The sequence below is a fragment of the Panthera onca genome, chromosome B3 (genome assembly GCF_046562875.1).
Source record: "Panthera onca isolate mPanOnc1 chromosome B3, mPanOnc1 haplotype 2, whole genome shotgun sequence".
In the NCBI taxonomy this organism is placed as follows: Eukaryota; Metazoa; Chordata; class Mammalia; order Carnivora; family Felidae; genus Panthera; species Panthera onca.
The window spans coordinates 119991773-120018521 of record NC_138344.1 but is presented as its reverse complement, the minus strand read 5'-3'; the positions used below and the strand labels follow the sequence as shown (position 1 = coordinate 120018521).

General features: G+C 44.0%; 1 protein-coding gene across 19 annotated transcripts in view; it reads right to left on the bottom strand.

Moving 5' to 3' along the window:
- TTLL5 (tubulin tyrosine ligase like 5) overlaps nucleotides 1-26749 on the bottom strand; it is a 286889-nt gene that overhangs the window by 122807 nt on the left and 137333 nt on the right. For all 19 annotated transcript variants that reach the window (XR_013556016.2, XR_013556017.2, XM_078447986.2 and 16 more), the window contains one exon: nucleotides 15222-15376. Coding sequence is in view for 17 of the 19 variants with exons in the window: in XM_078447986.2 (XP_078304112.2) it covers nucleotides 15222-15376 (155 nt within the window). In the remaining 2 variants the exon portion in view is untranslated. The remainder of the gene's footprint in view (nucleotides 1-15221; nucleotides 15377-26749) is intronic.

The following is a 26749-nucleotide window of genomic DNA, read 5'->3' as shown; positions in this document are numbered from 1 at the left end:
TCCCTGTGGCAGGGTGCAGACCAGGGTATATTTGCAAAAAGTAAGAGAGAAAATGTGACATGAAGCTGGTACCAAATATAGATTGTGTGTTTATTAGAATGTGAAGAAACTTTTCCTTGTGAGTGTAGCCGAGGTTAGTCAGGGCTGTAAGTAAACAGTGCTACTCAAACAGCCACACAGTCCTTGAAAAAAGGCCAGGTGAGGACAATAACCGTAGACAGCTTAGTGAACACTGTGAGACACTGCTCCGCTTTAATATGGATTCCACTGGGTGGAAGTCACTGGGCTGAGTACTGTTTTCAGTCGTCTAATCCCTTCGAGTGTGCGGCGCACGGCTCTAGTAGGTGGGAGTGCGCTGCAAAAAGGTCTTCGTGCCACAGTAGGGTTTTGAGCAGCTCAGGGCCGCCTTACTGGCGGACGCTGAAGCTCAGATCCTACAGATGGAAACATGTTGAGTTACGGCATTCACGTTCCTTCAGTTATGTTAGTGGCTACTGCGTGTCAGACGTCGCGGTGAGGGACAGGAGTACACAGATGTTCAGGTCTTCGCTTTAAAGGAGGTGGCAGAAGACGTGAAATTGAACTACAACACAAGGTGGAGGCCACGGGTAAGAAGGCCACCTCTGCGAGATGAGCGCAGAAGGCGCACAGGGTAACGGTTAGCGCTGGGCCTCATCCAGAATGACTGGAAGAGTTTGCCAGATATGAATGGGGAAGAGACAGTAGAAACATGAGGTAAAAAGACGGAGCAGGGGCGCCTGGGTGGCTCATCGGTTAAGCGTCCGACTTCAGCTCAGGTCACGATCTCACAGTCCGTGAGTTCGAGCCCCGCGTCGGGCTCTGTGCTGACAGCTCAGAGCCTGGAGCCTGCTTCGGATTCTGTGTCTCCCTCTCTCTCTGCCTCTCCCCTGCTCATGCTCTGTCTCTCTCTGTCTCAAAAATAAATAAAAACATTTAAAAAAATTAAAAAAAAAAAAAAGACAGAGCAATGTTAAAACACACACACCTGCCCCTGGTTCCTTCAGGCGACATTAATGAACTGGGCAGATACCAGGATAAACTCTCCTCAGAATGGTGCACTTAACTTTCCCTCCTCAACCCGAACCATCCCCTACTTGCACGCCACGCTCTCACAACCATGTTCTCCCACACTTCTCTGCCTTCACGCAAGTCTCTGCCGTTTTCACCTGGTAAAAAAATAATAATCTATCCCCTGCAAAGCCTACTCTGGTTTTCTTCTGATACAGCTTATTCCTCAAGGCTCCAAGATGCCTTTTATTGGTATGTTTTTTTTGGACTGTGACTGTTCTTTTTTTTTTTTTTTGCTGTCATTTTATTTATTTTTTAAATGTGTTTGAACCCAAGGTAGTTAATGTATAGTGTAATAATAGTTTCAGGAGCAGCGTGCTGTGACTTTTCTTCACAGTGACTGTTTCTTACCCGCTGGGACCAACCTTGGCGGCACTGCATTCATCATTCTGGTCTTTGTCCACCCAGAGCCTGGCAACATCACAGTCATGCAATGTTTGCTGAATGAACATATGCATGAGGAAACGAACATTCCTCTCTCTGGGGTGGTCTTATGTTCCGCCCAAAGAAACGAAACTAGAATGAGCCTTTGGAGGAGTTAGAAGGATTGAATCAAAAATTCATCAGGAAGAGAACCTGAAGCCCTGGGTTCAAGTCCTTACTTTACCACCAGGCAGGGGTAAGAATTTACAAAACCAGCTAACTTCCATTTTTTCTTAATGTTTATTTATTTGTGTGTGTGTGTGTGAGAGAGAGAGAGAGAGAGAGAGAGAGAGAGAGAGAGAGAGAGAGTCACAGCACAAGCCGGGGAGGGGGAGAGAGAGGGAGACACAGAATCCAAGCTGTCAGCACAGAGCCCACCAGGGGGCCCGAACCCACGAACCGAGAGATCATGACCCGAGTCGAACTCAGATGCTCAAAGGATTGAGCTACCCAGGCACCCCCTAACTCCAGTTTTTGATACTCACAAGACAGGGTATGGACAAGTGGCCTGGAAACGTTTATAGTAATTCCCATTTACTGAGCACTTACTGTATGGCAGGCACCGTGTGAAAGTGCTTTTCTTATGTCGTTTAATTTTCATTTGCTCCTCAGCATATCCCTACAAGGTAGGCATTTTGCCTTCATTTAGATATAATAACATTAGCTTCAAAGAGCTTGCCCTGAGTGACATAGCTAGTAAGTGGCTAAAACAAGGAGGGATCCAAATTGGTCTGCCTCTAAAATGCATGCTCTCAAATACCAGGCCATCACATTTAAATGTGAGACCTTCAAGAATGTAATATAAAGGAATTTGGACCTTCTCAAGCCATGTGATAGCCATAAAGAATGGCAGTGCCTGCCCGTCTACTAAAGGTGATGGGGACCGGGTGACAGGTGATACACCAAACTTCAGAGTCTTGAAAAGGGGAGTAGTCTTCCCAGATGAAAAGTCTGAGCCCAGAAGAAGGAAGCAAATGCGCGAAGAGATGTCATGGAAGGCAGGACTGAAGGGACAGCCTGGCAGAGAAGCGAGGGCAGGGACAGGAAAATGGGGAGGGTCCCGAGCGGGCTGCTGCTGAAAGCACGGGGCTGGGCGGAGGGAGAATGACGAGGGGCCAGCGCTGCTGTGGGCAGAGCTGCGGGAGGTCCTCTGGGATGGCCAATCCAACCTCAAATGGGAAAGGACATGGGTGAACCTTGCTTCGCTAAGAACAGATGGGCTGAAAGAGAAAACTCAGCCAGGGCCTGAGGGGAGAAGCAGGAAGAGACTAGGAAGAAAAATAATGACCCCACAGGTCTGAAAAAGAAGAACCTGCAGACTGAAAGAGAGGTGATGACAGAGAGGGCCCGGAATAGCCCATTTTGTGCTTTAAACCCGTGCCAAGCTGAGTAATGCAGGACGGAGCTGGTGATCTACCTCAGCTCTGGGGGAGGTCAGACTGTGTATCATCAGCAGGATAAACATCGCTATTCTACAGTGATAAGTGTTATTAATACTGAAGAGACCTACTCATGTGCAGTACTTTATAGTTTACAAAGCACATTCACATATATGAGTTCATCAGACCGTCAAGACAACCCAGGCATCATCATTTCCCACACGGCAAAGTGAGGCTTTTTGTCAAACGATTTAGCCCAAGTCAGGAAGTTCCAGGTCCATGTTCCTGGTCCCAGGTTCTTGGTGTAGGAAGAAAATCTAGCCTTTGTCTTTTAAAGACTTACACATCAGGAGATAAAGAACAAAGGCATAAAAATAAATCAATAATTACGCAGAGGAGCAGATACTATACTCCAGAAGAGGGAGGAGTCAGAGTCCAGAGGAAGGAGCAAGTTTGGGGGCAGCTGGAACAGGCTGGAGGTGACCGCAGACTGGACGGGAGGAGGAGATTATTAAGCAAGCAAGCGAGGAATCGGGGAGAGCTCTGAGTGTGGGCTTCGGAGGGCACCCTGCCTGTCTCGTCCCTCCACCCGGCACAGCAGTCGCAGGGCAATCATGTTTAATAACCATGTGCTGTTGACGCTGTGCTAAGTGCTGAAGGTCCAGTGGCGAACAAGGGGTGCGCTCAAGAAATGTACTCCAAGACCAAGAGTCAGGGTTGCTCGCTGGGGGCTCCCTTTTGGAAAAGGGAGATGCTCTATTCCCAGAATGATAACCCATTCCATCAGAGGAATGTGGGACCTCCAGTTTTTCAAAACTTAACTACTTTCCCAAAATAGAAGAGGGCTCTGTGTGTCTCCCCTTTGGCAGGTGGTCAGAGAGGGTCGGAGCTGAGAAGGGAAAAGGGAGCATTCAAGTAGCTATCTCACAGCAGTCACGTAAAAAGAAAAGGCAAGAGGGTTGTGTTTAACAACTTACTGCACAGTTTTGTATTTACCCTCCCGACATTCAAGCTCCCATTGTGTATGCGATGCACATATAGGAAAGAAAAAATGCGATATGGGAACAGGGTGAGAGAGCCTGCAAAGTGCTGAAATAGCATACCTGGCAGCTGCTAAAACAAAACTTCAAAGATCTGGCTTCTTTGAAAAGCCATCAGGCAGGACCCCACCCACTCCCCCTGCTAGCCACAGCTTCCCTGGGAGCTAGTACACGTAACCACTTCCGCATGTTTGGCTCCGTTCCCCAGGGCTATAGCAGCTCTATAAGCCAAGTCAGAACTGCCAGCCAAGCAGGTGGGGGCCGGGGGGCTGGGTCAGCGTGGGCAAGCAAGACCTCTCCCCAGTATTTAGCCACGGGCAGAAAATAAAACGCTAACACTGGGATCGGCTTAAAAAGCCCCTTCCTCTCGGTCAGCCCAGCTCTGATTGGTTAGACACTAGTAATACAGAAGCTCTGGGCTTTAGAGATTCCCAAGGCATTAGAATATGCCCCTCCCAGCACCACAAATTAGTTCAAGAACAGCATCTGTGGTAAATCTCTAGCTCTAAACAAAAGAGGCTTGACATCTACAGAAGGGCCTAGGAGGAAAATCAAGACTATGCCTTTCTTGGAAAACTCATTCCTTTTTATTTTTTTAATCCACTGACCAAGTTTGGGTCCTCCTCACATCTTCCGGGGCAACCGTCTCGTCCTGTGCTATTTAATAAGGTAGCCACGAGCCATACATGGCTTTTGAGCATGAGAAATAGAGCTAATATGACCGAGGAGCTGGTGTTTTCACTTGATTTCACAAGCAGCCACACCTGGCTTGTGGCACCCACACGGGACAGCTTGTTCACCAAACTGCTTGTTCACCAAATATAGCTGCTTGTTCACCAAACATTTACTGAGGACTTTGTGCAGGGTACTGTACAGACGTAAAAACGTGTAAGACTTGATGTCTGCCCTCAAAAAGCTCACAATCTAGTACGACAGGTGAGACAAATACACAAAGAACCAGACTATAAGGAGGAATGGGAAGGGTCATAACAGAGGTAAGGAGATGATATTTGAACAGGGAATAGGGACATGGTGGCCTGACATTATGCCTCTGCCATATCAACCACTCAGGTAGGGGATGCCAGTAAGTCTATCAAATGAAGGGCAGTGAGGAGACAGAACTACTATAAAGAACACCAAAAAGCTGAACACCATAAAAACACACATTTAGCAAACTCTAGAACTCATTAGGCAATCAAGGTGAAAAGGCTGGAGTAAAGAGATAGCTTAAGCCCATCCTGGGCTGTCCAAGATGGTGGATGACCTTCCACTCCAACCATCTTCAGGATTGGCTCGTAAGGCTCCTTCCTATAGTTTAGGTGGGGTGGGGAGAAGGATACGGGGAAAAAGTTGTCCGCCGTTTCCTCTTCCATACCTGCCTCTACCCCCCAGATTAAGGAAGGCCTCTTGCTTGTGGGGCACTTGTGATTTTGGATAACATGAAAGAACTGAATAGCGTCCAAAGGAGAAGCAGTAAAGACCCGATGACTTGGGAAGGGCGGGGGGGGGCAGGGGTGTTGTGAGCTTTAGGCTCAATGGAGGATCTAGGGTCTTTTTTTCCTAGTGTTCAGTTCACTAGGACAGGAAGGGCCCCAAATGTCCATTCTCTAGGGATTTAACATTGTGCGCTTAGCCTGAGCTTCCTTTGAGGTATAGCTCTTAGGAACATGAGTCCAGTGGGTGAGGAGGGAAGAGAAGGAAGAGAAATGCTAACGGCATCTGCGCCAGGAACAGGGAGGACTGCAGAAAGGCTGGCCTGAGCTGAGCTCTGTAGGACACCAGGGTGTGGACGTGTGCAGATGCAGGTGAGGGGCAGGATGTCCATCCACTCACTCCTTTACACGTAAAGTCCTTAAATAGTCATTTAATATGTGTTCCTATTTCCATGTGCCTACTGCTTACCAAGGCACCGGGACACAACAGTGAACAAGACAACTTACACTTCCGTGAAGGAGTGACAGTGAGTAGAGAGTAAACTAATAGGGTCAAGGCTATCGGGCGGTATATGCAAGGAAGTCCTAGGGCAAATATACCAGGCTTATTTCTGATCCATTGAGTTTGGCTGGAACTGAACTGTGAGGAGAAATAAAACTAGAAATGTAGTTTGGGACCAGCGGCAGGTGTGTGTTTTGGAAATCGGGCCAAGTTTTTGTTTGTTTTTCTTTTCTTTTTTTAAGACTGTGGTGCATTAGGTCTTTTTACTTCTTCCTTAAAAATTTTAATGATCAGAGAAAATATCAACAAGAAAATCTTTAAGTAAAAGGTTAACAATATAAATAAAACGAGTCAGAAAGACTTAGACTTGAGAGGTAGAAGCCAAATTGTGCCACATTCATAGGCTACCTTCTCCGATTTATCCTTATCAGTAATAAAGCCAGTGTTTTGCTCTCGCTCTCTGATTTTTTCCTGTAACTTCTGATTTACCTGTGAACTGGAAGGCAGCAGAAAGTATGATCAATGATATTTCCAAAGCTTCCAACACCAACTTAGACTTTTTATCTCTACGAACTAAAAAATCTGTACAGCTACAGCCAGCTTGATTTCAGTTTCTATCACCTGAAACTCACTAAGTGTTTTGACCAATGCTTGGTATTTTGAACAGAAATACTCTGCTTCAGCCCGACTACTTCCCGTTCCCTGTCCCTTTAAAATGCTTACAAACACTTTGGCCATTACCTGTCTTCCCCCGCCTCTCCTGTCCTTCACCTGCCCGTAGCCTACACACAGTCTAGGACCGAATTTACTCCCTACCCTAAACCCTTCCTCTGCAGAGCCTTCTCTTTCCGCCTGTCTTTGGTACCTGTTCTGAATTGTGACTCCTACGAACCTATATGCCCTCTTTTAATCACTCGCTTTGCATTTTAGGTACATAAAGTAAACAAACATTTAGGTAGTATTCTTTAGACCACCCTGCTGAACTTAGTAGGAGTGTGAATCACATTACTTTGATCCTTGAATAGTGTTGAGTACAAAGTAAATGTGCAATTATCTCTTAATTTGTTAGTATTAGCCTCTGCCCATCCACGCCCCACCTGCCCTTCCAGATCCAGCTCACGTGTCTTTCCTTTCCGTGGACCTTTTGCCAGCTTCTCTATCAGTGATCAATTTCTCCTCTGAACTCGTACCACCTACAGGATAATCCTCTTCTTCAACAATCAAGTACAAATTATTTCACAGTACTTGCATTAATAGGACTATTCATTTTCCTCCTTGAGAACAGAGACCCTGTCCAATACCTCCTTCCGAGCTCAGCTCGGTATCTTGCATTTAGGAAATTGTCAGTAAATGCGTGTTAACTTTTCTGGGATGACATTGTTTTAACAACTACCAGATGAAGCCACTTCCTAGCTGGAACACCACTTAATGGCCAGTTCCACCTTTTCTCTTATTCATGTATTTCAATACACTAATAATTTGGTGAAGAAAGTAACAAAACTTTTCTTTCGGGGGCTGGTATTTCAAATGTGTTGGGTTCACGTAGCTAAGCATGATATTTGAGAACACTAATGATATATAGGCAGATTCTTTCATCTACTCAATTTTCCTTGGTGCAAAGTTTCAGAAAAACAAGAATTGATTTCCTCTAGACTTTAAGTACATCCCATTTATTAACCCCTTTATGGTTTCCTTACCTGCTATGCCAGAAAGCCTGCTTTTCTCATCTAAATCCTCCTAGATTGTAGTCACATTACTGAGATGCAACCATATTTCATTTTCATCACAGAAAGATAGTAAAACTTGTTTTTAAAAACCAGGCCAAACGTGGTATTGATTATTGGCTTTGAAGACAAACTAATACAAGTCTTACTTAGCCCGATAATTCCTGAAAGCCAAAAACACCCCTTTGTGGCCTCTGAGGCAGAAGAATAGGGCAGTTAAGACAAGAGTTCTACTGTTGCTTATTATGAACCCCAGGGGCCTCGCATATGATGCGACATTTTGAATTCCTAGGCGCACATATACTGCCTCTCTCTCTCCTCCGGCTTTCCTTGCATCCACCAAAGAATACTTGACTCCACATTTAGGCATGCCTGGGTGGCTCAGTCGGTTAAGCGTCCGACTTTGGCTCACGTCACGATCTCACGGTTTGTGAGTTCAAGCCCCACGTCGGGCTCTGTGTTGACAGCTCGGAGCCTGGAGCCTCCTTTGGATTCTGTGTCTCCCTCTCTCTCTACCCCTCCCCCACTCATGCTGTCTCTATCTCTCATAAACAAATAAACATATAAAAATAAATAAATAAAAAGCTAAAAGCTTCTCTTAGGTATCTTTCTCTAGGAGCATTTTCTCGCTTTGTAATCAAAATTTTAACTTCCGGATACTAACTTCACAATAAAAATACATTACGTAAACCTCAGTGTTACGATTAGGTATACCTGTTTTCCCTACCATGTATCTAACGTAAGCATTAAACAAAGTGGTGTAGGACTACCGTGTTCTCAGTGAGTCTAATTTTACATTTCTCTCTTTTCTACAAAAGGAACTAAGAGTCATCAAGAACCAAGGCAAAACCAGAACCCACACCGGAACCTTCCTTCTCAAAGCAATTGCGAGGGAAGAGAGGCTCTTTACTCCTTTTCGGACGCTATCAGTCTATTGTTTTCTTTTATTAAAATATAGGTACAGGGAGTTTTTCCTTTTTCCTCTTAAATCCTAGGAACTAAAGAAAAGCAACGACTTCTTAGTTGTACTAGGTTGGTAACATGCTGACAGGCTTAACAGAAAGAAGAGTGGAGGAGGAGATAGGACGGGATCTTCAGCTAAAGGCTCAGGGAAGCCGGCTGGTCTTCCTTCTAAAAATTCACTGAGTCAACACTAAGTACTGCTTTACAACTGGATCATCAAGGTCTCCCTACAGGAGCCAGAAAGAAAGATAGTGGTTTTTTTTTTTTTTTTTTTACTACTGCCATTCTTTCCAAGCTCTTTCAAGGTTGGTAAACAGAGTGAACTTGGCCAGATGGAAGATAATAGAAAAACCAGGTGAGAATTAAACTGAATTATGAATTGAGTCACTGATCGAATTTCTTAATTCGAGAAAAGGAGCCTCATCCAGCTTCATATGCGAATTTTTGTCATTCAGGCCTGTTAAAACCACCATAATCACCAACTGTGGATAGATCTAAAATTATAAAGCGAACAATCACATAAGATACAGTCTTGCCTCCGACGACGACTCTGTGTGGCTGGTGGTTCTCCTGCGTGCTAATCCTAAGGAAATGCGAGGTGGTTTCTCTTTGATACTTTGGAGGGGAGGGGAGGGGAGGGGTGGAGGCCGACTAAAGAAACGCTGCACTGGCACACACATACCACACGGCAACCTGCATTTTGGCTCGCAGATAAGGAAAGACCTACTTCTTTCACTCCTGGTACTAGGCCCAAACATTCCCAAACGCACTTTGCCCAGGCCTTGCTATGATGTCTAGCCAGCTATCTCTCACACATTTCCTAGGTTTACCAGCATTCCTTCAACAGGCAGAGGCCCAATCATTCTGGCCTTGGCACAAACACCTATGATACTCGGCTCTCCCGGTGAATGAGGAACTGTAGAATCTGTCACAGAGCTTGAACCGACACAGAGCATAACCCTGGAGAGGTTCTGTGTCTGGCTGAGTGAGAAAAGCAGCAGGGGAATTTTAGATAGAAGCACAGGCCTTTATCCTTCATGTGCTGAAGAAACATGTTCCTCAAGGGGAAGAGACTGGTAAGAACTAAGATTCCGCAGGAGGAAGGCCAGGTTAACTTTATTTTGTGGGAAAGAAGGAAGGAGAATAAGAAGTGAAATATCACTTCTACAGAACTCTGAGCATAAAAGAGTTTCTTTCTTCTTCTTCTTCTTCTTTTTTTTTAGGCCCCCCTAAAAGTGGTTTCTTTTTGTGATTGTGCTCTTTGGCTAGAGAGTGTTGTTTATATAACAGTATAAAGTACAAAATTATAAGCTCCAAACTCCTCCAGAGAAAAGCTCTCCCAAAGCTCGACCCCCAGGATAGATGGAAAATATGAGTGTTTACTGGCTGGAACATCGAGCTGCAGTGGAAACTTCAACATTCAGAAGAAGATAGCAGAGAGGAAGGGCCTGTTGAGTAGGCAGAAGTCACCCTTCAACAAAGGGGTCAGAGGAAAAGGAAGAGTCTCCAGTTGGCTGCACTCTGATGCCTTCCCTTCCTCAGCGGGAAAGGCCACATCTCTGTAATCCAGCCCCGGGAGCACACCATACATGGGTGATGGCCAGTTTCTCCCATACTAGATATAAAAGCAAGTGGGTAGCAATATCAGACCCCATCAAGTCCAGTTTTAACTTTCATTTTTTTCTGGGAAGGAAACTAAATATTATCAACAACCTACCACTAAAATCAGGCGCTGAACTGGCTTTCACGTACATAACTCAATTAAATCTTATAACAACTTCATGTGGTAGCCATCATTTGCATATCTAAGCAGAGGGGGAAATTGTGGCCCAGAGAAGCCAAGTAACTTGCCCAAGGTCGCATACCTAGTGAGGCACACCCAGGTCTTTCCAACTCAACAGTCCCTTCTCTTTCTATCACATCATGCCACCTTCCTCAGACAGGTCAACGGCCCCCTTTCCTATAAAGTTAACATGCTCTTAAAGAAATAGAAGCATTTAAAGGACTAGGCTCAGAATAAGTCCCCGTACAGACAAGCAGAGGATAGGAGCAAAACGTTGCCATTTTAATCACTAAGTAAAATGAGTGCGCAACTACGGGGTTTTCTTTTAAATCCTTACGATACTCCTTTGTAGTACAGTAAAAAACACCTAACTTTGAATTTACTACCTAACGATTTCTGTGTGTATAGTTCACTGATATTAAGTATATTCACACTGTTCTGCAACTGATCTCTAGAACTTTTTCATCTTGCAAAACTGGAAAGCTGTAGCTACTAAATACTAATACCCCTCTCCTCTTCCCGAAGTCCCTGGCAACCACCTTTCCACTTCCTGTTTCTAGGACTCCTTTAGACACTTCATGTGGATGGAATGATACAGTACTTGCCCTTTCGTGACGGGCTTATTTCACGTAACGTAATGGCCTCAAGGTTCACCCACATGGCAGCGACCAGATTAAATCCTTCCACACTCTTCTTGATATCTTTTCTTCTAATTGCCTGGGCCAGAAAATTTAAATCTTTGTTATGTGCCATTTGACACGACTCTGCAATTTTTTTCCCCTTCTCTGCCAGATGGTGACTTCTTTGTGATCAAAAACCATGTTTTCCAAATCTTTTAGACCGTACCCAGCGCCTGGGATGATGCTGAGAACATGAAAGATACATCATGGACAGTAAGCTCCGTGAGATCAGGCACTCTTCTGTTTTATTTATCATGACTTCCCGGCACCTGACCTAATGCCTGGCATATGGAAAATGAATAAGATGTTTTTTTTTTTTTAAATACCAAACTCGATATTTCTGAGGACCGATTAAGCACGAAACGATGGGAAGTCAGAGACCTGACTCTACAGCAACATTTATAAGAAACAATCTGAAGGAAGGGAGAAAAGTATTAGCTTAAACTAGAATCAAAATCTTTGAAAAACTTGTTCCTAAAAATTATGTGAAGTAGGGCATCGGACTCTTTATAATTTAATTTTTGGAGAGTAAGAGGGTGAAGGGACAGAGTGACATGACATCTAGCCCAGGTTTCCCAGATTTGGTGCTTCATTGTACCCCATTTCCCCATACAGAACTTAAAGTTCTGACACACAGCTATTCTCGAGAGCGGGGGCCATCAGGGCGAGCACCCCAGGCCCACGATGTCTTGCCCTGTCACAAAAAGGAGGAACAAACCCGTGGCTGTGCTTTCCAACTCCCCCACCTTTAATATCGAGGAACAGACAAATCCCCAGGTTGCATGTGTGAAAAAGCCAGAGATGGATAAAAATAATTCAATGACAAATGCTGGAAAAACATACAAAGGGGCAGAAGCCAGACATTCGTGGGATTCCCTGACAGCTCGATCCACAAGGAAGGGTTGGACTGGAAAAAAACAGGGCCTCAGGTTCCTGCCAAGCCGTCTGAGGCCCTGTCCTTCCCAAATCATTCCAAGCAGCAGCCAAGACTTTACAGTAACCCTTCCAGGTCTCACAAAGAAAGATGCACTGTGAACCCGCTGAGTGCTCGTCACCTAGAAAATGCCCCTCCCTGACATGATCCGACACCAGGCAAGGCTGGCAGTGCTGAGATGCCTCTGCTTTATCACCTCAGGCCCCTAACCATGTCCCCATGTGCCCAGAAAATGTGTAGTTAAAAGGCAGCCGAAAAATCCCACCCATCTCATTGGCTAAAGAAAAGCTTAACTCCCCAGCTATCAGCATCTAGAGACCGAAACCGATCCCTTTAAGAAAAAAGAGGTCATGAACACTTGGTACCTGCACCCTGGAGGCCCTATTGTCTAATTCTAAATCGGCCTTGCTTGGAGGTACACCTCACTCAGGCTTCTAAACATGTGACTGATCTTGGCCCCGACTACTTTCTCTTCTGGAGAATGGCCTGCAATTAATCTCACTTATTACCTCTGAAAAGTAACAACAGAGGAATGGCTGGCCAAGTCCAGCTCCAGAGTGTCTAGGGAACTGCAAGCTACATGGCCAGGCCTCAGACTGTCTGGGCAAGTCGTGGGCTCTCTGCCTTCCTCTCCCACAACAAAGCTTGAGCAGGGACTCCAGACAGACCAGAGGAACCAAGGGATTTGAGGAGCTGGGCTGAGCTCACACTGACCCAATGGGAGACGACAGCCCTGAGGCTATGTTTGGGGTGGTTTCAAAACAGCGGGGGGAAGAACAAGGTTGTCTGGTGAAAACTTGTGTGATCCATAAAATCGAGAACAATAGCAACACCACAGGGAAATGAAAAATAACACTATTTGCAGAGTTCTCGTGAGTCACCAGTTTTCATTCCTGTGGCTACCAAGTCACTGAGTCCTCCAATATGCACATGAGGAGCACAGCCAGCGATGGATTCTCTTTACATCTTGTTACTGTTTACGGGACAGCGCCTGGCTTAGTGAATTGTCAGAGTTTCTCTGCGCTGGAATCCGCTGCTGCTTCGTAGATTAACCAGCAGGCGTACCTCTTATTTACTTAGCGTCCACTTCCAGGGAGGGCAAAGTACTGTAAGGACATTCTAAAAGCTCTCAAAACAGCCCAATAAAAAGATTAAATAAGTAGGTTAGGGTCCCTCAGTGTCAAAACCAGTAATAAAACTCACATCTCTAAGCTACTGATCCCATATTCATGGAACTCAGTCACCCTTACTACTAAGAGAGGGACAAGGGACTCAAGAGCCACGAGAACGGTGACTGAACCGGGCGAAAATGGAAACCAGGGCCCGTTACGGCATGGAATGCCTGCTGGCAGTGTCTGGCTGGGGCCTGCGACACCGCCAGGTCTGGAAGGAGCTTGGGGAACTCAGTTAGCACTGCGTTAGGGTGGGCACCTCTGGGAGCTCCACGCGGAACTGGAATCCCCAAGCCGAACCTCCGGGCTGTTCTGGCCACCAGAGGTTACCTGAGGGCAGAGGAGGATTCCCCAGGGCCACCCCACACTGAAATGGGACCTGAAAACTGGTCCTTAAGCTTGAAGAGCAGGTGACAAGAGGGCGGCTTTGGGTACAACTAACCCAAAAAGGAAAAGGCCAGGGGACTCTGCGGGAGCTGCTTTCTGAGGCCAGTGGCTCAGTCGGCGGTATAATGTGCTATTTTCCTGTAGCTCACAAGCACGGTCTGGCTAGGAAAAGACCACGCACAGTGCTGGACGGATTCCCACATCTTTCTGTGTCTCAGCTCTGACAAACAGGTGCTACGAAAAGAAGGCTCGAAACCCAGCCACAACTTTTATTAAAAAAAAAATTTTTCCTCGTTCCATCTACAAGTCTACTTCTCCAAAATATGTAGTTTTGACATTTTGTTTATAGTACGGAAAATGGTTACAGTCTTGTCATATAGATAGAAAATATACCCCAGATTGCAGGGAAAATGTTTTCCACAGAAACAAGGCTCTGATTATAAAATGAAAATGGAATATTTGGAAATATTTTATATGGAAAATAGAGCTCTATGGTATAAACAGAATTTCTCTTTTACGACCTATGTTTTAGGAATGTGGTTATTCTGTGGACTGTAAATCACCAAACGACAGACTTCTGTGAAGAGAACTTTGTGGGAGGATGTCCTCTCTCAAACAGGCCTGTCTCCTGGTCTTCGACTCTTTATGATTCTCAGTTAGGATGATTCTTTTCACCCTTGACTGCAAGGATTACTGGTACGAACGACACTGGATTCGAGCGTGACGTAATGTGCTTATGTTTATGTTGTTTCCTGGGCAGAGTCTCTGCTTCCCAAATGAGTTCCTTCAGTAATGATTCTAACACCAACAGATACTTTGACAAATAGCAATTTCCTTTATGCCCAAGTCTTAGGTCACCCTCCCACCCTCAGAGGCCGGAAGTGCTGGGGCAGGGGTGGGGACTCAGTGGGGCACCTGGGCCAGAGCTTCCTTATTTAGAGGGGACAATATCTTTATTTGGAGGGAACAGAATACTTGATCGGAACGGTCACATTCCTCTCTAGCTCACTTCACTCAGGGACAGATGCAATTAAACCCATATTTAATAGCCACAAAGGCAAGGTGTACTAGGAATCCATTTCTTACATTTTTGTTTTTTAATAGGGGACTTCAAATATGGATTGAGACTAGAATTCAATACAGTGGTTCTTCTTTTAATTCGGAAGTTGCTTACTCTATGGCCAGAATCTATTTGGATTTTATCCTCTGCCACTTTGCTCAACTACATAAAGGACATTTCCTTCCCACTTCCCAAATGAACATTGTCCAGGGAGGCTGTTTGAGTTTAATTACATAACCTAGATGAAAACATAAAAAACAAATATGTCCCTCAAAAAAAAAAAAAAAAAAAGAGAATCCAAAGTTACTGAAATGCAATGTAGCACAAGTATGAGGAGACAGGGAGAAAATGTCAGAGGTCAAAACACGAAAATGTTGACGACGGGCAAGGATTAAACATAGTTTAAATTCTTCCTCTTTCACCCCCAAGTGAGCTCACTGAACTGTATCAGAAACTTCCTTTGCCTTTGATTTGTCCACAAACTGTCTTACAGATAAAACGAGGCCCTCAATTCAAGTGCCAGACTACTGGGACACGTGGGGAAAGGCGCAGACCACGGGAGTCTGTGCAGGGAGTTCAAGGTAGGAACGGCTCACTTAGGACCCAGGCTGTCTCGGTGACTCAAGCACTAGCTCCAGGACCCTTCACATACCTGCTTCCAGGAGGGGTGGGGTGGCTCTCAGGAGCTTGAAGGTCTGACTGTAGGGACCATGTCGGGCCATTAGGACTGATCACGGGCCGAAGGGTGGGGGACGTTGAAGCGCTGCTTCTGCTTATGGCGCCACTTGCCAAATTCAGGTTTGTTACCTAGAAGCGAAGTGAGGGAAATAACATGATTTCACGGCATTTTAGAAAAGTATCATTAAGAACATGTGGAGGAAATCAAGTAAAGTCCAGGAGATGCTGATTCATCTGAGCTAAAACAGGGGCTGTGACAAAGGCACCCATTAGAGGCTGGCTTCTGTGCCCATCAAAGAGTTCAGAGAAGCGAGGGTGGCTGGTGTCAACGTAAGTTACCAACTATGTATTCTGCTCGTATCGTGTGCAAAGTACTGTACTGTGCCAGGCGCTGTGAAATACAAAGATCAATAACCACAACAGCAAGAGTTTACTGTGTATTTACTCTGTGCCAGACAAGGGTCTAAGACACGAGGCAAGATATTCAGCCTTTCTGACCCTTGTTCTCTCATCTACAAGTTCTAAAGGCACAATAAATTTTAGTTACACATAATAATAATTACTGTCACATACAAAGAACTCACTCATTTAGACAAAAGATGCACAGGCAAAAGAAAAATGGGCACCGACCCCAATAAACAATTTACAAAAAAGGAATATAATTAACCAACTAAACATTTAAAACTAGTCATTTCCACTGGAAAATCAAAGGAAATGTAAATGTAAATGTAAGAGGCTATTTTCGTATATACATCGATACCTAACAACAAAAAACATTATATTAGATATGTACCTCTAGTATTTATGTGACTATAAATTGGTAGAATCTTTCTAGAATTTGGCAATCGATTATTACAGGTATCAGGGTATTTGTACACTTTGATGCTATCATCTAACTTCTAGCAACTGTGCTAAAAACTAATTGCACATGATTAATGAGGGTGACTGTCGTGATAGCAGTTACTATTTAGCAGAACTGAGAACGTGCAAAGCTCTGCGTAAATGAGTACATTACACGCATCTCATTTACACTGTCATAATTCTGTCGGTAAGTGCCTTTATGATCCCCATTTACAAAGAATCAAACTGAGGCCTATGAACAATTGGTCAGACCAGGATCTGGACCCCGGTCTTTGGAGCTCCAAAGCCCATCTTCTTACTCACTACACTATATTGTGAACAGATTTTGAAAACAGGCATTGATTTTAATATTGAAAAAGGGAAAGATCAGAATGACTAACAGTGTTGTTTGGTAAATTTTGCTCTGTCTATATAAGGGAACGCTATGCATTTGGTAGTTTTTTGAAAAATTCATAATAATATAGGAACATGTTAATATCTCAGGTTAAAGAAAAAAAATCACACTATGAAACTGTACAAAAAGCAGATCCAAATTTCCTTAAACACACACACACACACACACACACACACACACACACACACACACACACACAGACACACACACACACACACAGATACAAACTCCTAAAGGGCATGGAGTACTTTTATCATCCAAAAGAGAAAATGTAAATTATTATGAGAAATACAGACACGAGGTGGTAAGCTTAAAACCTGTGTGATGAGGATGAAATCAGAAAAGAAAGGATGGTTTGAGAAGTGTTTCAAAATCAGTTGCACAGGGAGGGGATGATGAAAGGCGGGAGGGCACAAAGCTGAATGCTGGGTGCTGAGCGTGAGGCACAGGAGATGGAAATTCCAGGAAAAGCATCCTCCTCAAAAATGTCCTAACAGCCTAGCAATTTTGACATTTACAAACAGAAGAATTCTGGAGCGTTGTCTTTTTTTTTTTTTTTTTTCTTTAATTCTGAAAATTCTGAAAGAAACAGAAATCATTTCTAGCCACCGTATAGTACTTCATCCCTAGTTAAAGAACTCAGTACGCGAAACAGCCCAGGACTAGGCCTTCACACCAAAGGACTCAAATAGTTTTCTTGGGAAGAAAGCATTTTCCATAGGTCAGGAGTGTCTGTGGAGGCTGGGGTACGGGACACTCAGGCTGCACCCTTCAGTGTGGACCTGTCTTTAGAAGAAGCTTCAGAAGCCAACCTTGGCTCATCATTTCTGACCCCCTTGAGAAGACACACGCAGATGAAAGGGTAGGGAGGGAATATACTGGGGCAGGTTATGGTAGTATTCTCTGGCCCCTAGAGCCTTCAAGGAGCCATGCCTTCTTCCTACACCACAGAGGCAACATAGGTCAGGTTCTCAGACAATAGATAAAATAAAAAGACCGAACTCACCCCTGCCCCACACTGAGCCCTCTTCCTTCCTGCCCTGCTCCCTGGCCTTAAACATCAGGCCTTTCAAATTAGACATGAGCTCGCAGCTTGTAAAAACACTATAGAGTGAGAAAGGTCTTTATGATAACTAGCAGCTTCTCCTATTGCTGCCTCAGGCAGCATGCCAAAACCCTAATACAAGAGGCTTATTAATAATTTATAGTGGAACAGCAATAAAATAAACAAAATGTACACACTTTACCATGTTTAGTATAAACTGTATAGTTTGGCGATTAGTGGATGGGAAAGAGAAGAAATATCAGATTTCTTCAATCTTCTCTCTTTCGGCAAGGCTACCCCTAATTTAAACACCGTCATTTTCACGCTAATACCTAAGTTATTGAATGCTCACCATGTGCCATGTATTAGATGTCCTTGCATTGTCTTTGATATGCATTAGCTCACCCTGAGCGAGCCCTCTGAAGTAGGTTCTATTGTTACCCCCATTTTATAAAAGAGGAAACTAAAATCAATTTGATAATTCTGACGGTAAGCAATTAGACAAAAGTCACATACCTGCTAAGTGCAGGGCCACGGTTAGACAGAAAATGTTCTCCTCCAAGTGCATGTGGTATACTTTCCCCAAACATGGTTTAACATTTGAATAGTAATGTCAGGCACCTGGAAGTGAGCTTTTAGATCTCACTTACTCCTTACCCATCACTCACGGAAGCAGACACTGTTACGCTCCCTTTCAGAGATGGAGACACTAAGGCTCAGAGTTCACCGTAACTAATTTGCTCAAGGTCACGTAACAGTTGCAGAACTGGTACTCTTGTTTTAGAATCCATTTTCTAGTTTTAAAACTAGTAGGAAACAGTCCTCGTTATCCTTAATTCTTAGAGATTTTTGAAAATATAATTAGCTATCTCAAATTCTGACAACAGTGATTATACAGGCATTGAATACACTTTGCCTTAAATATTATTCCCCATGTTACCCTTCACCAGAGGATATTAAAGAAGTGGGTGGGGGGGGGGGAACCCAACATCCCATCAATCGGTTTGGTTTCTTAGCAGGTATAGTAAAAGGAGGCATGAACATGAAACGAATTTTAGATTCTTGGTGGTTCTTTGTGGGTTTTGTTTTTTCATGTAACACTGATTCCTCATTTCATGCATAAACCAAAAAATGGTAGCTATTGTGATTTGCTTCTACACAAAAACAAAATATCGTCATTATTTTGAAGTAGCAAAGGGACCACTCTTAAATGAGAGGTTATATAAAGAATAACAAAACTTTTAAAGCTTCTCATTTTTAGTTTTTAATGTTTATTTATTTTTGAGTGAGCGAAACAGAGTGTGAGCAGGGGGAGGGGCAGAGAGAGAGGGAGACACAGAGTCTGAAGCAGGCTCCAGGCTTTGAGCTGTCAGTACAGAGCCCGATGAGGGGCCTGAACTCACGAACCAGAAGATCGTGACCTGAGCCGAAGTCAGAGGCTTAAGCGACGGAGCCACCCAGGTGCCCCTCATCTTTCTTTACAAAGGACTCCTGCTAAAAATGTAACCTGTCTCTTTAAATAATAACTGATCCTCTATTTTAAATATTCTATTCTTACTTCTAAGGTTTTGTCTAGAAGACACCCAGGACCTATGTCACAACTATCCCTACCTGACCCGGCTCTGTCTTCCTGGAACATACGTTGCCAGTAAATAATCAAACAACTTGGGGCTCACTTAGATATGGCCTCAGAAACTTCTTTACACAGTCCTCCAGACAGCCAATACAAATCAGTCAGAAGTGACAAACAATCCCTGTTCTAGAATAGCCCTATGCAACAGAATGTATTGGGATGATGTCAATGTTCTATAATCTGCACTGCCCAATACAGTGGCCACAAGCCATATGTGGCTATTATGCATTTGCAACGTGTCTGGTATGACTAAGGAACTGGAATTTAAACTTTATATAACTTAAATTTTAAAAGCCACATGCACCTACCTCGTGGCTACCTAATCAGATAGCATAGCTCAGAAGCCTCAACCAGATCTAGCTGAATCTTATGTGTACAAACTTACGTCTTGCTAGAGTCGGTCCAAGCTAATCATTCCTAGACTATGTGACTTAAAACAGCTTCTGGTTCTTCCTTTCAGTTTCCCAGTTTTTTCCAGGATGGGCAGAAGGAGATGCCGAACTAAAATGGACCCAAGCATCATTGTTGCCCCAATGGCACCTTGTCTTGACTAGGGAATATCTAAGGGCAGGGCAAATCTCCCTGCGTTGGGCCGGGCCTTAATAAACTCTACACGTCAATCAGGGTTCACACGTGGAGGTTCCACCCTAACAGGAAGAAGGATGATAAATATGGCTGCCACCAGGCTACATCTGACACTCTGTCCATCTGTTTCTCCAGGTAAACAAAGCCTCATCAGATGAAGAGAAAGTGGACAATTTCATACATATATCTGATTTTCAGTAATGATGAACATTCCACGCTGAAGCATTTTCAAGAAGGACAGGCTTAATAGCACATAAAGACATAGAGTACTAGTAACAAAAGAGACAGCTCATGATTTTTGTGAGGAGTATTAGGCTATCAAGGTAGAGGTTGTAGCCATTGGGCCAGGTGGCTTTCCTGGGCCAATAATCAGAGTCTGTGCTACTAAATCTAGGCTGGCCAACTCATGAATTCATCCCATTGGTCACGTAGTGTCTGGAAGATAGATGGGACAGTTTAAAACCCATTTTAATTACTGAAACTATGACACAAATAACATGCCTTGCTGACAATGGATATCAACATCTTTATGTGCAAAAGATAGCACACGTACGTAAAAACCTTGTAAGTCTGTGGACTTCTAAAACAGTCTACCTTAATTTTTATGCAAATACAAAAACTTTCAGGTTCACAACAGTAACAATAAAGTCATGTTTAGCTAACGATAGCTAAATTTAATGAACACTTAATTTTTGCCAGGCATTGTCCTCTGTGTGTGTGTGTGTGTGTGTGTGTGTGTGTGTGTGTGTGTATGTATTTATATATAAATTTATTTAGTCTTCAAGACAACTCTGTTAGGTAGGATTATTGCCTTCACTTATAGATGGGAAAATTGAGGTTGAGAGTTGAAATAACTTGCTCAAGAATAATTGTTACATTTCAGCCCCTAGTTTCAATTCCTGGTCTGCCTGATGCTTGTAGTTTCTAAGCACTGTGTTACTCTCACTGCCTTGTACCAGAACCTGGAACTTACAGGTCCATCTGTGACCAGCAGCATCTGCAATCCCTGGGAGCTTGATAAGGAGGCAGACTCTCAGCCAGCCTCAGCCCCAGTGCAGGAAATGTGCATCTGACAAGAGCCACACACAGGTAATTCACGTGCCTGGTAATGTCAGGGAAGCACTTTTACAGGAGATGGTGGAAAAGGAAACGGGGGCCATAGAAAGGTTCTCCTCCAGAAAGCTCCGGGAATTTCCCAAAAACCAGCAGAAATGCCTGGACGGGGTGAAGAGCACGATACAAAACACCCAAGGGGAAGGAGTAGAGAAAATAATTCTATCAGAACTTCAAGATTTTACTATTTCTCAGTGTTGTTTGGATGCTCAAACGTTAACTAAGTAATCATTCAGTATGACAAGGATGCAAATGTGAATAAAATGGTTTAAAACAAGGGTCAGAAAATTCCAAGTCTACTTGTTTTGCTGCCATGAGAAACAGTGGCCATTAAAAATAACCAAGACATTGGGGTCCCTGGGTTGCTCAGTTGGTTAAGCGTCTGACTTCGGCTCAGATCACGATCTTGCAGTTTGTGAGTTCGAGCTCCGCATCGGGCTTCGCGCTGACAGCTCAGGGCCTGGAGCCTGCTTTGGACTCTGTCTCAGGCTCTCTCTGCCCCTTCCCCACTCTGTCTCTCTCCTCTCTTAAAAATCATTAAAAGGGAAAAAAATAAATAACCAAGACATTTAAGCCTAAAAATTAAACTTGGTAAATATTCCTCCACCCCAGCCTTTCTCTAGCTGGTCAGCTAAGTGAATGATTGCCTGCGGGGAGATCTAGTCACAGGATCCCACCCACCGCTGCCTAGGCCTTAGGCAGATGCTTCACCCCTTGCTCCTCCCCCTCCTCTGCTCCACTCTCCCGGGGCTGCTCTTCCAGAGGTTCCACTCCCATTCCCTTCTTCATGTCCATTGCCACAGTGACCTCGGTGCATTTTTTCTTGTAATACCAAAACGCTGTTTATTTTAGAGCCAGCCTTCCGAATCAGGCAGGTGAGCAAATATCTGAATGTGTGGGGTAGGGACACATTGTGCGCATTCCATCTAGACAGGTGTTTAAATTACAGCAGGAATAAATACAGGTGATGGATTGTAAAGGGGGTAGGTGAAACACAGAGAGGGAGGCCAATTTCCGGCTGCTGGCCCGCCCAAGTGTTACTGCTTGTTACTGCTGTTTGCTGTTTGCTGCCAGTGTTATAATGAAAATATGATGGCATTGCCCTGATGGCTTCCCAGAATATACCCACCACCCACCCAGATACATAACCTTTTGGTATCCAAAGAGGATCCAGGGCCAGGCCTAACTAGATCACTGTTGCTGTAGTTGCCATGCTCTAGAAATGCTGCACACCTGAACGCTCAAAAGAAGTCCAAACCTGCTTCATATAAGCAAGGTCTTGGGTCAAATCTTAGGGGTATACACAGATTAAAATGTGGCCCATTAAAACGTTACCCATGAAGGAACTGGTAATCTAGCGAGACAAGACACATAGAAACAGAGAACAATATTCAAGGCCTCTAGGATGTGATAACTGCCACAATAAAAATGCTAAGGAAATTCAAAGACATCTGAGCTAGGCCTAAAAGGATAGGCAGTAGGATTGCTGTGGGGGTGGTGGGATGGTGGTGGTTCCTAGAGGGAAAAAGCGTTAAGTCAAAATGCAGAAACAGATAGGCAGGAAGAATGTCTGAGAAATAGGAAGCAGTCTAATTTGGCTAAATCTCAGAGCAATAAAAGATAGGAACAGAAAGAAAAAATGGCTTGGGGAGATCACTGAATGCCAGACTAAACATTTTGCTCTTAATCTAAGAGGTAACAGTAAGCTTGCTGAAGGGTTCTGATAGAGTAGTGCTATGTCAGAATCGTGGTGTGGGTAGAAAAATCTAGTGCTGTTTCATGGGCTGGGGAGAAAGGAGCTATTAAGGAAAACTAAGATTCGTCGAGAGCCACGGTAGTCAGGCAAGAGGTACGGAGGTCGGGATGCAGGACACGCCATTGCTGGCCTCTACTCACTTCCCTCCTAGGCTCAGGAGTGCTGGACCACGGAGCTAGAGACCTGCTTTGTAATCTGCCGATAAACACTCTTAAATTCATGTGTTCATTGTTCGTGGTTTCTTCTTGGATCAGCCCTCTTTTGGATACATCTTCCCACAGCTGGCAAAGCAAGATGGTGCTGCCTGGCATTTTAAGAAGGGATGGTCAAAGAGTGGGCCTTAGTGCAAGTATGCCTGTCCTTAGATTATCTTGCCATGCCTCTCTTCAACAGTAGAATGGTTTGATGATCAAGATTAGGGTGTGGGCCTTGGGGGGAAAGGTCTGACTAGATGGCTTGGGTCTAGGCCTGAGGCCTGGTGGGCAAAAGAAGTCATTGGATCATACACTATGTAGCCCAAGTCACCAAAGCTAGGAATTCCAGTCAGGAGTCTGGAACCAAAAATAGTAATAAGAGGTGGCTCTGGCCTGAAGGATACTCTCTGGGCATCTTCTTCTGAACCTCAAGGTGGTGACTATGGAATCCTAGATTCCAGCCACACTTTGCCCTAAATCAGTGTTTAATGACCACATGGGTAGTATTTTCCAGCTCCACCATGGAACAACAAAATCAAACAGACTGATATTTAAGAATGGTGAAGTTTTAGTAGATATTTGGAAAGACAACACAGGTTAATGAAAAAAACCAAAGATGCCGGCATCCAGCATGAGCCCTCGAGCCCATCAATCATCAACTGGTATCTGCCTCTGTGTATGCATATGCCATCAGTCCCTTAAGGACAAGACAATCTCCGTGCATAGCAGACCACATTCTCCATTTCTATAGATGCTCTCTATAGATACGATTTATCTACAAATGCAGCCTTCTGCTAACTGGGGCTGGTGGATTGTCACGTGGCTTTTACCTTTCTTAACACAGTTCCAAGGTTTATCATTGCTGCTTAGAAAAACACAACCAGCAAATCTAGAGAGGGCTATGCCAGGAGGCAGGGATTACCCCCAACATGCAAACCGAAAGATCAGTTTATATGGTGTTTCATCACTGGCTCTAAGAAGGTCCTTCAAACCACTTTAGCGCAGCAGGATCCCGAAATCTAGTTGCTACCATCTTGCATTTTACTTCCCAATGTCAACTTTATTTTTCATAAACAATCTCCCTTAGCTGCAAAGGATCCTTGTCACTAAACTGCTTCAAGAGCCTAGAGGTAGGGCTGAAAGAACTTCATGCCATGATTTGTACTGTATTATAATTGTAGGCTTATTTGCCTATCTTGGCCCACAAATTACTATATCTCATTCACTGTTGTATCCTCCGAGCTTAGCCCAGCAGGCACAAAAGCATTTATATACTGAATGAAGTGGGTCTCATCTACTCACAAGTGCGCGCGTGTGCGCGCGCGTGCACACACACACACACACACACACACACACACACAGCCTCTAGCTAGAAGCTAGAATCACCAGTGAGTGGAAAAGTGATTACTGTCACTGGAAGGCTAGCTTCGGAATAATGGGAAATAAAATAATCAGTGATTAGAGAGAGGCAAGTGTTGCTCTTGCTAGTGCCCTGCATAATTTTAGAGACACGTTCTTCCTGGTCTTGAAGCCTTGGGCAAGGTTCTCAAATGTGGGAAATAAGAGCTGTGCGTACAGATTTTGCTCCTTGTCTGCACAACGTCTCTGCTGTTATGTTTCTTCTTAGCAGTGAAACTGCAAACGGCTGACACTCCATTTGAGATCGGGTTGCATACATTCTCTAATGTTTCTCCAGTGATGAAAATCATGTAGTAAGTATGGATCTGGCACTTTGGGTTTTCCCTTTCTTTTATCTTGCGTGAAACAGATCTTGAACCTCAGGTTCACTAGGCTGTTTGCAAATGTCATGTATCTTTTTTATCAAAATGGAGGTTGGGAATTCAACGTGAAACACCAAATAATAGCTACCACGTGAGCAAACTGGTGGCCTAGCGCTCCCAACGCAACTTACAATCTTGGCATAGCTCAGGCGAAGTCTAGAGACGGGGCTTCAGAAGATCGTATCATTAATCCAACAAATATTTATCAGCTACTCGGTGGAATTCTTCTCAGCATGGAGTGAACAGTGAAAACAAAACAAAACTCCTTGCTTCCATCAAGATTATACCCTAGTCGGGGGATATCACTGAAATAATATAAAGAATGTGTGAAGCAAAGATGATCATAGATCTGGAGTGGTCATTTTTGGCCAAATTATCAATATTACTGGCCATATGCTACCTTAAAGTTTTCAGAGGTTCTTAACGTGGAGACCGTGGGTCCCTGGTTGTACCAAGAAGGAGCCTCATTGGAAAGTATCTGTGAAGACTTTGAAATTAATGCAAATTTCTAAGTCTGAGTACACATTTAAAAAAAAAATTTTTTTTTTAACGTTTATTTATTTTTGAGACAGAGAGAGACAGAGCATGAATGGGGGAGGGTCAGAGAGAGAGGGAGACACAGAATCTGAAATAGGCTCCAGGCTCTGAGCTGTCAGCACAGAGCCGGACGCGGGGCTCAAACTCACGGATGGCGAGATCACGACCTGAGCCGAAGTCGGACGCTCAACCGACTGAGCCACCCAGGCGCCCCGCACATTTTTTTTTTTTTTCAGAACAAGATAGCCTTCATTCAATTCTCAAAGGGATCTCTGACTCAAAAAGGGTTAAGAATCACTCAGAATGTTACGAAGATTAATTTGTCTAAATCTGCATTCATAATGTCCTCAGAACTACACCATTATCATCTTGAGAACAATGCTCTCTATGTTATTCACATGCAAAGGCTCATCAGAATATGACTAAATCAATTGAGCATGCTACCGAAACTTTCATTCTCCTGACCATGGGGCTCCGAATGATTTGGAACAGGGGCAATGAAGTGGCAAGTCCTTCCTGACTTGTTCTAGTGTATGTAGCTAGAACAAAAGGCAGGCCTTGAATAGGAAACACCAGTGGACCAGAATCCACTTCACTCAGGAGAAAAGGAAAACCAAAAGTGCCAGATCTACACTTATTACATCATTCTCATCACTAGAGAAATTTTAGAGCATACATTCAATCAAGAACATGAAACAAAATCATCCTTACACAGTTACCTTTCTAACCATTCTTTTAAGGCCACTTCCTGAGAATTTATAAAATCATCAGCCACAACAACCAACGTGTTTTAAGACAGCTTCAACTCCTGTGTCAACTCCTGGATCCCAATAAAATGAGCCTCAAGGGATTTACACTCTGATCACCGGGAGACACGAGTCAGAACATTAATCGAAATCTAAACGGGGCTAGGAAAAGCTGGGAATCTCTGCAGCCCCAGTACATCGGCACTAAGTTCTCTTGTCATGCACCCCCCTCTCTGTTGAACACTGTCATTTACACGATACACATATACATATCGACATTCAGTGCTCCAAAATCTGGAAAGAGTTCCAGATTAAGATTTGAGACATTCCTGGGAAACCTTACAAAACCACCAAATCACTTTGTAGTGTTTCCAGTTTATACATTTGGTTTTTATGAGTCGATGGGGGCTGCCACCACCAGTGATAAATAGATCTTTTTGCATCACTGCAAATTAAGAAGGCCGAATTTTGCCTGCTCAAAAGATTAGGCAAATTTATGATTTCACCATAAAATAATCTGATGAAGTGTTCGCTCAACAAGTAACTGATCATCTAGACAGACCCGCACATTTCTCAACCTGCTTTGGAGCGTGGAGAAGCACTTCTCATCATGAACTCAGGAAGTTCAATTTGTTTCTCTCTTGTAGGCTCAATCATTGGCTTTGCTATAACTGCAGCAGTGTTCAGCTGACGCAAGGTTAGAGTCCTGAATCAAACAGGAGGAGGTAGGAAAACACTAAAGGAAAGAGCATGGCATCACACAGACTTGGGTTTGAGTCCTGATTCAGCCATCTGCCATTTGTGTGACCTTAGCACAGTCATCTTTCCTTCCAGCTTCTATTTGCTTCATCTGTAAA